This window comes from Apus apus, chromosome 3, assembly GCF_020740795.1.
Source record: "Apus apus isolate bApuApu2 chromosome 3, bApuApu2.pri.cur, whole genome shotgun sequence".
Lineage (NCBI taxonomy): Eukaryota > Metazoa > Chordata > Aves > Apodiformes > Apodidae > Apus > Apus apus.
Window position 1 is genome coordinate 100129746 of NC_067284.1, and position 14714 is coordinate 100144459.

Consider the following 14714-nt stretch of genomic DNA (forward strand, 5'->3'; position numbering starts at 1 on the left):
ATGTGGAGGACTTCTGTGAGGCTGCACCCTCAAAATAAACTCTGTCCATGTGACATGATACGGTGAGTGCACTAAACAGATGTTGAGTTTGATCACATCTTAGTCTTAGACTCCTGGAGTTTTTCTCTCCCTCATTAAGGGGGATGAATTGAGTTCCAGATACTTAAATTCTAACTGAGCTGTATAGGACTCTAAGTTTCCTGTTATTGGTTTGTTCTTAGATGTGGTTTGATGCTGCCTCCCTTTTATTACATGATGTGAAAAGCAGCAAAACAAGGTTGATGGTAGAAGATGGAGCACTTGGATAGATGAGTCAGGGTGTCCTGAAACGAGTGGGGCAACTCATACCCCAGCACAGAGTCCCAGTGCAGCTAAGATGCTGGTTACTCTTGCATCTTGACTGCAAAGCTCTCTGTTAAACCTTGGCCTTGCTTTTGGTGAAGTTGTGCTTCCTGCAGAACCAAACAGTTTTTTGTGCTTGCCCAGTCTGTGCCATGACTGCACTGGACAGGAAAGAAGGACAACCAATGAAGGTAGAAGGGTAACCTGTTGGCATAAGGGCTAAGGGTAATAGAACAGCTAATCAAAATGTTCCATTCATTAGGTTTTGACAAAAGTTTTAATAGAAGTGTCTGCTTAATATTAAAAGTTTGTTTTAATCTTTTTCTCATTGTGCCTCTGGAATGGTGCTGCTTTGGGGGCTCAAGTAAACCTGTTAATTTTTTGAGATATGAGTGCAATAGGGGTCAATAAGATGCATGTAATTAAATGCTAATCAGTTTTTAATCTTGGAGCTTTTTTTTTTCCCCTAACTTTGCTGCACTAACTGCATAACTCCCAGCAGTGAATGTGTTTTCACTCGGCTGAAGCCTTAAATGTTTTATTTCCTCCTCTTGGTATTTACCATGTAAAGATCCCATTGATAATGCCCACCTCAGAGTCTGAGAGCTGGAAGCAGCATATTCATCACACATAACAAAGCATGTTATTCCTTGCTTTGAGGGAAACCGTGACCCTACTCTCTAGAAACAACAATGACACAGCAAAAGCAATGTACCTTCATACTCAGTATGGATGCCACCATTGCCATTCATTCACTGAAGTTCTTAAGGTTTGACTAGAGCTCAGGAGAAGCCTCCTGGAAACTCTGAACAGCTTCATTCTCACAGCTGGACCATTTACAGCATTATATGGCTGTGAAAAACAGGCTTGTGGAGGATTTCTTTTACCCATATGATAGGCCTTTCTTGGTGGTGCAACTTGTCCTCCCTCTAGCTTGGGTGAACAAGACAATAAACCTCAGGACGCTGTTTTTAAATAGCGCTGTTTAAGAACAAAGCAGGGCTATTTAAAAAAAAAACAGATGCTTCTTAGCGGAGATAACGCCAGGTCTCTGCATACTTCCCTGGGGAGCTGCGGGCCGGGGGGGAGGGGACAGAGCCGGGCGGGCCGGGCTGCCCGGCACCCACCGGCTGCCGGGGCGGCTGAGGGGCTCCGGGCTGCCGCCTGCTCCTGCGGCCCGAGCCTCTGGAGGGTCCGCGGGGCTGCGGGGCGGGGGCTGCGGGGCGGGGGCCTCCCCGGGCAGCCCGGGCGCGCACCGGCCGCGACTCTCCGTGGTGCTGAAGCCCCGCGGCTGCCGGACGCGGGCTGAGGGCCCGCCCCGCCGCCCCCGCCGTCCCTGCCGCCCCCGCCCCCGCCCCCGGGCCGCGCAGCAGCGGCGGGCGGGCCCCGGCGGGGCCCATGGCGGAGCGCGGCAGCTGAGGCGGCGCGGGGCGGCATGGAGGCGGATTTCGCCGCCTTCGGGAGCCCGCTGTGCGGCGAGGTCAAGCGCTTCTGCAGGCGGGTGCGGGAGACCTACCGGGAGATCCAGGAGGACCTCACCCCCTACAAGGATGACCGCTGTTACCGGTACGGGCGCGGCGCGGCTCTCCCGCGGGGCCCAGGGCACCGGCTGTGCGGGGCTGGGCTCCGGAGGGGACCCCGCTTCACGGGGTAAAGCGAGGGGGGTTGGGCGGGGACCCGCAGAGGGAAACCTGGGGCCGGGCTTCAGGCAGCGACCCCCGCCCCAGCGCCGGGGCCGGACCCGGGCGGGGGGAGGGCAGCGCGGCTCCGGGCAGCGTCTCGGGCAGGATTCTAGGCTCACGTATCCTTGCGGGGGTGGTAACAGCGACCGCCGTTTGCGGTGCTCTGTGCTACACGTCCTGCAGGGTCACAGCGCGGCACAAAGCGGGCTGGGGGATCGGAGCGGTTGGCAAAGGTGGAGGCGAAGCGGGACAGATGCTGCGAGCTGACCGTGCTCCTTCTGTGCCCCGCCTTCCTGCTGCTGGCGGGAGTCACCCGCCGTGGCTGGAGAGTGTCACCGTTTTGAGATGACACGAGGCTAAGAAGGACTCCAGACGTCTTGGGGTACTGGGCTGTAAATTAAAAGAGTTTCTGGATTCAGACCCTGAAAGGGATCTGAACTAGCAGAACGGAAATCAGGAGAAGCAAATGGCAGGACCTACAGAGAGAGTGAATGTGATTCAGCCACACAAGCATCGGCTGGGGAATGAGCAGCCATGTGACGTTTTTGTAAAAATGGATAGGGGAATGATGACGCTTTGAAAAATAACCTCTTTCAACAATGACATCATCTTATGACAAGGGTAAAAGTAATTTGGTGTGTACAACAGGAGCACAGTTTGCAATATGTGAGAATTGAACCATCTGATTTAGTCACTACTCCAGACCTTGGCTGGAACTGTGTCCAGTTCTGGGCACACGTCAAGGGGGTGCCAGTGGAAGAGAGCTTAAGGACAGAGATGTAGGTAAAAGCCTATAAAATACAAATGCTAGGAAAATTTGGGATTGCTCACCCAAAAGAAATGTACAAGCTTTGGGAACGGGAGTTTCTGTAAAGAAAAACTTAATGCTCATTTGGACAAAATGCTACAGAAAAACTTTAATTGTAGCAAGGAAAGTTCATATTAGACATTAAGAAAAAAACTTCTGAGTGGGATGGGTGGTAAAACACTACAGAAACAGAAATTCAGGGAAACTGTGGCATCTCCATCGCTGGAGGTCTTTAGAAACTTTTTAAAAAAACTTTTGACAGAAGGAAGAACTTCTGAGACAGAAGGAAAGATTAGGTACCTTATGAGGTCTCTTCCAACTCTACTGCACTGTGAATCTGAGCATAGGCCCTCTGTCTGTGCACAGTGCATGAGTTCTCCTGTGTAGATCATTTGACTTCTGTTTGCTGTGTCTGTTGTCCCCAGTGAAGGGGCATGAGGTCCATTAGATTGAATTTGTCCCATTGTTCACAACAGCAACAACTACAGAGAGTCACAGTTTGGAAGCACTGCCTGACAGCTTGGCAGAGTTTAACATAACCACCATCCTGCCTGTCAAAACAGTGGCTCCTTGTACCTGAGCATGGTGTGAGAAGCCATGGGAGATGATAAGGAGTGAAGGCAATGTACCTGTGTGCATCTGCCAGCATGATAATAAATAGTGGCACTAGAATGGAGGAAGAAGAGAGAGATAAGCTTTGGATTAACAAGTAAGAGGTCCTGGGAGGGGCATTTATCCAGCTTTGTTTCCAGAAGAAACCCAAGCTCTCCAAGGTAAATTGTCATTAACTCATTTTCTTCTTGTGTGCTGTGCTGTTATGTGCTCCTTCTCAGTGAGAGGGGATTCAGTGTGAGGGGATGACCCAGCTCGGAGACGGCTGGTGAAGCTGCTATCCCAAGTTAAGTGTGCTCCCACCCACGGGTGGCTGAGTCATTTCTGATTCAGCTCCAAGGCTGTCCCAGTTTAGTGACGTCTTCTGATGATGGTTTCCTTTAAAGCAGGGTGGTCTTGAGGGTGACAGCTAAGGGTGGCAGGCTCCTCAGCCATCTCAAGCTATACCATCCTTGCTCTGCAGAGCCCCAGGGCCCTCATCCACACTATACAGATAGATGAAGGGGTGTCAGTGTTAGTGAGTTTTGTCTGCCCTATAGCCCAGAATAGTCTCCAGATTGTGCTGCCTGGTGTATTCTCCATGAGCAAGTGCTAGTTTACCCAGCCATCTGGGAGAGTTGGAGAGGGCAGGGTTAGCCATGGCTCACCACATGCATCAACACCATCCATCTAGGCTAGTAGTAGTTCCCTTGGGCACTTTATGGTATGCTTGCAAAAGAGACTGTATACTTACAGACTAATGGGTATGATATCAAATAACCTCACTGGTAACCCCAATACAAGATTGGTCTGGACTTAGTACACTTAAGATTAGTCTTTGGAACACCATGATGTGCTTGATGCAGTAGATAAGCTCAGAGAAGGCACTTCTCTGGGGGAAGTGGGGGGGAAGAAGGGAAGTGTTACACTCTCCCATCAGTCCTGGGGACTGCCACAAAATATATCAGATTTATTACAGCAACTTCAGGATTGGTCTAATTTATACCCCTGAAAAATTGCTCTAAACAAGCCACTTGAATGAACAGTTTGTTCTCTGGTGTCTCTCCCTCCCACTCCAATATGTTCCTTCCTTCCCTAGCATGCCTCCTGGCCGGCATGGCAGGGCAGGGATTACTGATGGAGGGATGGCAGCTGATGGCTCCCTCCCCTGCACTAGGCAATTTTAGGTAAACTACTCGTATGAAAAGACCTTAGTACCAATGGTACTAAACCATCTGCATTTTTATCTCTTTGACATCTTGTCAGTGATACATCAGAAGACAACAGACCTTGCAATCAACTGACAGTTATTTCACTGGGAGTTTCATAACTCTGTCCTCTAGCTCATGTCAAGGAGTTCAGCATGCTGAAAACATTTTGATAGGAAAGCAAACAATTAAATGCATTCCTGATAGAGAGGAGAGAGCAGGAGAGTGGCCAAATTGTGATCTGACATCATAGTTGCAAAACTATAAGTAACAGTTTGGTATTCTTGAAAAATCAATTTCTGGGTTAATGAACATATCCCACTGGCCAATCAGCTTATACAGGGAAGCACAGTGTGGACACTGAATTTAGTACTACCTAGAGATTAAGACAAATGACCTACAGTCTGCCCTGCTTTAAATACAGGATTAATTTTAATTCCTGTAATGCAATAATTTGACATTTTGTATATCAAAAAGACTATATTTAGGACATTGTGAAGCATATTATTTAACTTGCAGCTTTAATTAATGTTTGACATTGCTTATAAGGATAACAGAAGAGCTAGTCATAGACAATACCACTATTCTTAATTCCTCAACATCTCCTATTAGTGTTTCCAGTTCATTAAAACATAGCTAATCTTCAAAACGTTCAGAAGTTCGTTCACAGTGTTTCTGCTTCTTTGGCAAGAATACCAGAGAATAGCACATCATTTGACTCAGCAATAAGGAGCACCTGTTCATTTTTCCTTAGATAAACTAGTGCCTGTGTGCTTCAGAGAAGAAACTTCAGGTTTGCCAGAGAGGGTTACTGTGATAAGGATACACATCTTCCCACCTTCTTAAAATCTTTCCCAAGTGCTCAAAATGCAAGTCTGTGAGAAGCCAAGGGGTCAGCTGGACCTTGCTGGAGAACTGCAGTCAAAATCCCTGAAGGTTCATGCTGCTTCCAGCCTAGACCCAGGCAGGCTCTTCAGTGGCTTCCAGCCACAACTGGTAGCCCTCTCTTGTCCTTCCAGGGCTCACTGCTGGCTCCTTGCCACTGGGGGAAGAACCCAAATGCCACTGATGTGAAGTGCACAGCTAGGTGCAGAAGGCTTGGAACAGCAGCAGCAGGAGACTGGCAGTAGCTTCATGATTGGTTTAAGCTGCCATAAACTGGCTGTGCGGCTGGAAGAAGCCATCCTAGCTCTCCTCCTTCTAGTCACGCATTTCTGCTGTCTTCCTTGTCTGCCCAAAAATACTCCTGTAGCTGCACTGTGACTGATCCAGCAGAACACTTTTTTTTTTTTTTCCAGAGTGACTTTTAGCTCAGATAATTTATATAATTTGATTCATCACTCTATGCCACAAACTCTTTTTTGTGCTGGCAAAAATCAAAGAGCTACAGAGGCTGGATTTCAGCTTTTGTCACTTGAGCTGCAGGTATGAGCCACAGAAATATAAACTGGTCAGGAAAATACAGCACTAGTGTTAAAGGTGGTGTAAGCAGAATCCTGGCTGAGGTAGCATTCATCCTGCTCCTTCACAGATCAGCCTGCCTCTTCTCACCAGCCTCATTCACCACACACCGTCCAGTTTCTACCACAGGAGGGGCAGACAGTAGCTTCTTGCTCTTTTTCACCCCAGAACAGGTCAGACCAGGCACAGAGTGAGGCACCTTCTTGCAAGGAGCAAAGCAGAGTGAGACCTGAGTCTCACCAGGGGGTGAGGGTTTGGACCAGTCATCCAAATAGCACAGATGTGCACACACAAATGGCAGCAGTTCTAACTCTGCAGCTGTGCTTCCCAGAACACTGGGAATGGCCACAGATGCTGTAAGCACCATTCCATCATTTGTTGGCCAAGGAGTCTTGCTGGACAAGCCTGGAATGTGCTGAAAGCTACACAATGCATGCAGTGGTCACCTGGGACCTAACAGCCTCAACCCGTGGCTCAGCAGTGCTATCTTCTTCTGAGCAGACACAGTTTGTCAGGTTGTCCTGACAAAGCTTTATTTTTCTGCCCCACAGTAGTGATTCTTGTTGATTTTAAAATTGATACATTACTTTATGTCGTCACTTGGTATTTTGCATGTCTCAAGACAGCCATTTTATGAGATTTCTAAATAATCACCAGTGCTGTAAAGCACAGATCTAACTGGTGGGATAAATACTAGTATCAATGACTGAGTTAATTCCCAGCATGTTCCTTCTGAGTGTAGTGCTGTTACACTAGAGACATATTGGGTCCCACAGGTCATCAGTGATGACATGAGTTGCCCGTAGGGCAGTGGAATGAAATGAGTAATGTTATTGATGTTAAGTACCTTTACAAAAATTGCAGTAAAACTATCTTACCATCTCAGTAAGCTTTTAATGGAAGTATTTGATTGCTGAAGTGGTAATTTTTAAATCATATGTTGACCGATCTCTCTATAAACATTTCTGGGATTATCCTGAGGTGGCTCTACCTTATGTATATGACAAACAGCAAAGCCATTAAGTTACTCTCAATTTTTCCTAGGCATCAAGTATCCCCATATGCTTAAGTAGCCTTCCATAAACAAATATTGGAGCTATCAAAAATGAATACAAAATATAACTTGGTAAGATCCCTGAAACTGCCTAGTTTTCATCATTGCCACTCAATGGATCAGTTAGCAATCTTTGTTTCTCAGTCTCAGAATATTTAAGAGGAAAGCAGAACAAAACCCCACTTTATCTCAACATTTATGCCAGAACAAAGTAGATGCAACGTGGCGGTTTTTATTAAGTAGGGCGTCTCAAGCAGTAGCTTACTCCTAGAGTTTAACTTCTGGCACCTGTGAGCTGGGGAGTCCCCTGTGAACATGGCAGCACTGATCACATCTCCTGAGGGGGCTGGGCCTCTAGCTTGGAGGAGACTGAGGGGCGACCTCCTCAATGTTCACAAGTATGTAAAGGGCGAGTGTCAGGACGGAGCCAGGCTCTTCTCAGTGACGTCCAGTGACAGGACAAGGGGCAATGGGTGCAAACTGGAGCACAGGAGGTTCCACGTGAGTATCAGAAAATACCTCTTTCCTGTGAGGGTGACAGAGCCCTGGGACAGGCTGCCCAGAGAGGCTGTGGAGTCTCCTTCCCTGGAGACATTCAAGGCCCACCTGGACACGTTCCTGTGCTCTGGGTGACCCTGCTCTGGCGGGGGGGTTGGACTGGGTGATCTTTCCAGGTCCCTTCCAACCCCTGTGACCCTGTGAACACCGCAGAACTGGGCACCAGTGACCGCAGTCACGGCGTCTTTATTCCACGGGTTTGCACGGCCCTCCCGGGGCCCCGCTGCCGGTGCGGCCCGGCGGCCCCTGACTGCGCCCCTCGCAATCCCGGCGGCTCCCGCGGTGGAAACCGGCGGTTCCCGCTCGCGGTGCCGCGCAGGGCGGGGTTGGCGCCGCAGGCTGCCCTCAGGGCCCGCCGCCGGGGCCGCCCCCGCGCCCCCCGCAGGCCCGTGTCCCGCCCGGCTCGCCGTAGCTGCGCCGCCGCGGCCCGCAGCGTCCCCTCCGGCCCCGCGGCGGCGGGGGCCGCGGTGACGTCTCCCGGAGTCGCGCGGGGCGGCCGGGTGACGCAGGCGGAAGCCGGCGGGAGGCAGCGCTCGTGCCACGGCGGCAGCGGCGGCGGCGGCGGCTCCGGGGCGCGCGGGGGGAGTCGGCGCCGTCAGTGCGCATGCGGCGCCGGGATGGAGCCGTGAGTGGGGGCGGGGGGTCGCGGCGGGGACCCTGCGGCGTGCGGGGCGGGCTGGCGGGAGCGGCCGCTCAGGCTGCGGGGAGCCCGCCCGCCCGCCCGCCTGCGGGGCTCCTGCGGGGCTCCTGCCGCCGTCCCGGGCTCGGGGGGCCGTGCAGCCCAGCCGGCGCGGTCGGGAGCGGGACGTGCTCGTTTCCGCGGGGCCGGGGCCAGGGGGCAGAAACGCCTTCCCCCGGCGGGGCGCGGTGGTTTCAGCTTCCCCCCTGTGAAGAGCTGGGTGTGCTCACTCGGTTCACCGACATTAATTCTCGTGAGGAAATGAGGTCGCCGAGGGTTAAATCCAGCCTTGGCGGCGCTGGCCGGTCAGAAGCCGGGGGGGGGGGGGGGTGTCCGCAGCCTTAGAGGGACAGCGCGGGGTTTGCCCTCGTGGTGGTGAATGAACCCCCTGAGGTCTCCGCTCTCGGGTTGCGTCTGTTAGGGAAAAACTTCTTTTCCTGGATATATTTCTGCCTGGACTGAGGTGTAGTCTTGCCTGACTCTTCAGACTTCAGTGAACAAACCGGACAAGACGCCTGCAGAAGCAGCCAAACCCCCCCTGCGCACCTGAGCCGCTTAGCACAGCCCCGTTCCGCTCTCAGTACCGGGGAGCCCCGTCCGTTGTGTGCACCTCTTCGTGTAACCGTGCGCTGCCTCCTTGCCTGCTAACCATTTTGCAAGGCACCTGCAGGAAGAAATTCAAGGTCTTCTGAGGGACTCTGAAACAAGCAGTGTCTTTAAACTGTGAGAAAGTGCAGTTTGTACAGACGGACCCAGAATTATAAATGTCAGTCGCATATAAGATCATTGAAATCAAAGTGGTTTGGATGGTTTTATTTGGGAATGAGCTTAAAATAGCAAAGAGCAGTTGGAAGCAGCAGCGTTGAGGCTAGTTTGTCAGAAAAACTGTGGTGTGTAAAAGTGAGTTATTGCTGTTTTTAGTATCAGCTCTGTGCTACCTGCTGCTCAGCCCCGGTTTTGTCACAGCCTCCCCACCTGTAAAGCAAGAGTCTTAAGTAAAAACGATTGTATAAAAGGCTGTTTTCATGGTAATCTTCAGTAAAGACTGTGTTGTGCAGGCATAAGAAGTGATTTGAAGATGAGGAATAGCCTGAGAAACATTTTGCTTAACCGTTTGAAACAAAACTTTACTCAAAGAGCAAGATTTAACCTGCCTTTATGTTTGACATATGAGTGGCTGCTGAGAGATAGCAGTTGTTATGAGTGTGCATATTTATAGTTCAGCCTATGACAGATGACATTAGTGCAGTTTTTACTTACTACTATTTGAGATGTCTAATACTTCTCTGTATCTCAGTGCTTTGTGCTCCCTTGCAGTTGTTTCAGACATATCCAATTTAATGGTAAAGTATTTTGTTTATGTCTGAGTTAGGATAAAATGCAGTACAGATGGCAGAAGTTGCCTGAGAAATGTGCAGACGCTTGGATGGTTAAAGCATCTTCCATTGGTAAAGCAAAGCACAGTTCTTCACTGTATTTGAACAGGAGGTTCCAGAGTTAGGAACCTTTTTTTTTGCTTTTCCGATAAGTGCCTTTCAAACATTTCATTCTTTATTAGTCCTTTCAGATGTAAGACAGAAGCTGTTAGTGAGGGATCATCAACCTGCACTTACATATATTCATAAATTTGATACAATTTTTTTTCCAAAAGGCAGATATTAAACAATGAATATATGGCAGGATTGTGTTACCTGCTTCGTGTGTTGGCTGGTGATAAGTGGAAATGAGACACTTAAGCCACACAAGGAAATTCTGTTACTGCAGCAAGGGGCCAACGAAGAATACATCATCTGATAGGAATGCTATAAATTGCTTTCATGATAAATCTATTTAAGATTTGGCCAAACTCTTAAATTTGCTCTTCTGGTAAGTGTCCAGGTTTCCTTACTGACCTGTAAAGCAGCACACACAGTCAGTAGCTTAAATGAAACTTCAGGAGTACCAGTGTGAAAGAAGGGAAAACCCAGAGTGTGTCCCTACCTGTGTGTTGCACTATGTGCAGTTGGGAGCGGTGTTGGAATAGAGGATGAGCCAGTGTCTGGAAGATGTTTCTTTGAAAGCTTGCAAGTGCATCTCTGCTCTGGTGTATGAGTAAACCGAGGTGATGATTGTCGGTAGCTGTAACACTTGTGTTGGCTGGGTGCTGAACTGTGTTGTCTTTCCTGTAAGGATCGTGGAGATGAAGCTGCTTTTCATGTTCACATTTTGAAATGTCTGCAGAAACTTTGAAATTAGGAAGATTTTAAAAAGAACCGAGAATATGTATAGCATGTGAGAAGTTGTCAGACTGTCACTGTTAAGTGGATGCCCAGATCTAAGCTATTAAAAACAGCACAAGCATCTGTGATACTTCCCAGCATATATAAGATACTCTTCCAGTCATCAGCTATTCTCAACTCACAGACTTTACCATTCAGACCTGGTTTCTGTGCATTGAGTGATCCTAAGTGTGTGTTCTTACATGAAGTGTTCGGTATCCACGTGAACCCATATATATATCCACACATATATCCACATGAACCCATAGTATAAGCGTATCAAAATTTTGTGTGCCTTTGTTAAACTCAAGGATTTGCTTTTTGAGATGAGTATTTTGGTATCTCAAGATAACATCCCAAATATTGGTATTCTTAGGCAAACAAGAATACCAGGTCATCTGTGGAACTGAAAGAGCCCTTGGAACAGATAAGAAAATGCACCTCAGTCAGTTAGTTAATTTTAGTACTAGTACAGATGGCATAGCTTTAAAGTGGTTTAAGTGCATGAAGGGTGAGGTGTTAAGACATTGATTACAGGAACTGTAGCTATAGCCCTGCAAAAGTTGTGCAGACAAGTTCTGGTTTGAAATGCCTCTATTAATTGGTATTTTTCAAAGTCAACTTAAAACCATATTTGTCTGTGAGACTTCTGTGTGATGATGAGAAGCTCAACATGAGCTGGCTATGTGCATTTGCAGTCCAGAAAGCCAGCCGTGTTCTGGGCTGCATCCAAAGAAGCATGGACAAGAGAGGGGATTCTCCCCTTCTACTCTGCTCTCGTGAGACCTCACCTGGAGTATTGTGTACACCTCTGAAGCTATCAATATAAGAAGGACATTGAGCTGTTGAAGCAAGTCCAGAGGAGGAACATGAAGATGACCAGAGGGCTGGAGCACCTCTTCTATGAAGACAGGCTGGGAGAGTTGGGGTTGTTCAGCCTGGAGAAGAGAAGGCTCTGGGGAGACCTCATAGCAGCTTTCCAGTACCTGAAGGGGCTACAGGAAAGCTGTGGAGAGACTTTTGACAAGGGCTTGTAGTGATAGGACAAGGGGGAATGGTTTCAAACTGAAAGAGGGATTAGATAGCAGGAAGAAGTTTTCTAGTGTGAGGGTGGTGAGACACTGGAATAGGTTGCCTAGGGAGGCTGTGGATGCCTAATCCCTAGAAGTGTTCAGGGCCGGGTTGGATGGGGCTTTGAGCAACCTGGTCTAGTGGGAGGTGTCCCTGCCCATGCAGGGGGGTTGGGAATTAGATGATCTTTAAGGTCCCTTCCAACCCAAACCTTTCTATTATTCTGTGATCTTTAGCTGATCTATTCCTGTTTATAATTGTGACAGTCATGTACAACTTAAGGTGTTTTTTTTTTCACCTGTACAGTCATCTCTTCTGACTTAGACTGTTACAGGGTTTTTGCTCTGCATAGTGATGTGTGGCAAGCCAAGTTACACTGTGTTTGCAGGTGCTGTGCCCGGAGGGCTGTACAGCCAGTGTGTGCACACCCCTAACATCTGCAGTTGCTTGCAGTTCTCATTACTTCTGTGGCTTTTTCCTCCCTTCCCCACCTCCTTTGTGAGTTAAATGAAGATTTAGGTCTTTCAAACTTTACAGTAAATCAGTAATTATTTTAGTAGTGCCTCACTTGGAGAGAATGCAGTGATTCTTAAATAAAATAGAGGTTCTTACTAAATTATTTTACTGGTTTAAAGTGAATTGTTTGCCTTGTTTTTAAGGGCTGCCTGGCATGGAGGCATGGGGTACCTGGTCCTAAAATTTAGGTGGCTTATGAAAAGGGTTCCACCACCTTTTCTGCATTTCTTCATTAATGTGGTGAACCAGTAAGAGCACCATTCAGCTGCTGAAAAGTAGTTTTATTCCAAGCTGAAAGGGAGCACTGTCGTCAAAGTCTTACACTTCCATTTCTTTCCATGCCAGTGCTTCTACAACTTTATTGGAAAATGTCACCACCAACACCACCCCCCACATCCTGCAGCATTCCCCTATAAACTTTACAGCTTTCTATGATCATACCTACTGGAACAGCAGTAGAAAATTAACTAGATTGTGGCTCAGTTGTGGCATGACTGAAAACAAAATGTTGGCTGTATTTTGAAACATAGTGAATTTGTCCTTTTTTGAACTATGCATTTAACAGAAAGGAGGACAGAGCAGAGATATGTTATGTAGGATTAATTCTTTGATCTTACTTCCTTTAAGCTGACAGAAGTGGAAGTTACCTGTTTCCAAGAGAATGCAATTGGTCTTTTCAGTACTTTCTCCCCCCAGTTTAGTCTTTAATGTTATTCTTGCTCTCTAAAGCAGCATTAGTATATTATTTTTTTCTTAGTGTTACATGTTACCTCAGAGCTTTGTTTAATTTTCTTTGCGGAGGAATGAATGGGGTCTGTTCCCCCCCTGCCTTAGAAATATGACCAACAGCTAATTCTGCTCTTTCTTTTGCTTCCTGTAGGTTGGCACCGATGCGATTATATACACTCTCCAAACGGCATTTCGTTCTGGTCTTTGTAGTATTCTTTGTTTGTTTTGGTCTGACAGTCTTCATAGGAATAGCAGGTAAGGATGTTGTCTTTTTAAAAGATTACAGTTCTTGTATGCTTTCTCTAAACCTGTTGGTATTTACAGATATATTTAAATGCTAATGAGCTTACTGCCCCTGAGATGTCTGAGGAAGCATTAATTTGACAGGGAGAGGGAAATGTTTCTTCCATCACATTTTTTCATAGGAATGCTGCCTACACAGATTTGGTATTTGCAACTGCAAATACTTTATTGAGAAAACAAAATATTTTATTGAGAGTCAGTAAAGTAAAACAAAACTGGCTTCATTGTAAAATTTTTCAGCAGACTGTTACATTCATTTTCTTTTTTTATTTCAGTCTGTAAAATGGTGGTGCTAATACTTGATTTTCTGTGAGGAAAGTGTTAACTGTAAAGCCTTCTAAATGTTTGGGTGATAAATGCCACAGAAATATAAAATATTTCAATGTAAAAATACGAACTTCTGCTGTTGAACATATATGAGCTTTGGTCTCTGATTTCAAATACCTTTGTGGGAGTCCTGAAGTGATCTAGGAGGCTAAGCACTTAATGCCTGGATTCTTACCCTGGAGAGCAGAGAGATTTGCAGAAGTCTGGTCGAAGAAGATGCAGTGTCATTAGGCAGATGGAAAGCATAGGAGTCCTGTTTATTTAAAGCCAGAGAGCTTTTCCGGGTCTAAAATGTACTTGTGAAGGCAGTCGGCATTAGCTGACAGCTAATATTCTGCTGTCAGGGTAGCCTTGTCGACACAGAAGTTAAGTGACAGGGAGAGAGGAAGGGAGGGGCTTGTTCTCATTAAGCAACCCACCCCCCATGTACGACTTATTTCCGTGTCACCCGGGATGTTCTTCTGTGCCGCTCTCCAACACCTCTTGACGTGTCTGTAGGGTTGTCTCTACCCCTGCCCTGTCCTTCACTTCCTTTGGAATGAGGTGGGTTGCCTGGGACTCATCTGCTCCTGTCTGCCTTGGAAAGAAGAGGGCGTTAATTGGAGGCAGCTGCTTGGGCTTTGTGTGCTCACCTGTGCTTGTAGGCAGTACATTCTTTATAATAGGATTAAATAATAAAATTTGTATATGAAATAAAACCTTCTCTCCTCCTTTTTGCTTTATTGCAGCAGCTTAAGGTCCAAACAGACTACTGATATTCTTGTGTCTTGCCTAAAAATGCTGAAGGGCATTATTTGGCCACTAAAATACTGTATAAATACATTAACAAAAATACATTTAATATGAATAATAAAGGAAAAAACAACAACCTTGAATTACTTAATGTAGTGCTATTTGGCTTAAAAAGTGAACCACATTTTAGATGCCTATTTATACTGCCCAGCTGCAATAAAGGCAAAAAAGTTGCTTTACATAAGACTAGGCAAAAAGCAGTGCTCCTGGGAGAGAAAACGGAGCATTTCACTCTTAATCGGTGGCAGATCCTGAAAGAGAGCTGTGTTGGTGTGGTGTGTTGTGTTTGCGTGCAGGGTGATCTGATGATGTGGTTGCCTTTGGTAAAGGCTGTT

General features: G+C 47.3%; 1 protein-coding gene across 2 annotated transcripts in view; it reads left to right on the plus strand.

Annotated features, from left to right (window-relative positions):
• The first annotated feature begins 1741 nt into the window (after positions 1-1741).
• TMEM181 (transmembrane protein 181) overlaps positions 1742-14714 on the plus strand; it is a 31819-nt gene continuing 18846 nt past the window's right edge. The window contains exons 1-2 of one of the 2 annotated variants that reach the window (XM_051614865.1): positions 1742-1908; positions 13109-13212. In XM_051614865.1, the coding sequence (XP_051470825.1) occupies positions 1778-1908; positions 13109-13212 (235 nt within the window). In that variant the 5' untranslated portion in view covers positions 1742-1777. Of the gene's footprint in view, positions 1909-8197; positions 8330-13108; positions 13213-14714 lie in introns of those variants that run through there. The other variant, XM_051614866.1, reaches the window with a different exon arrangement.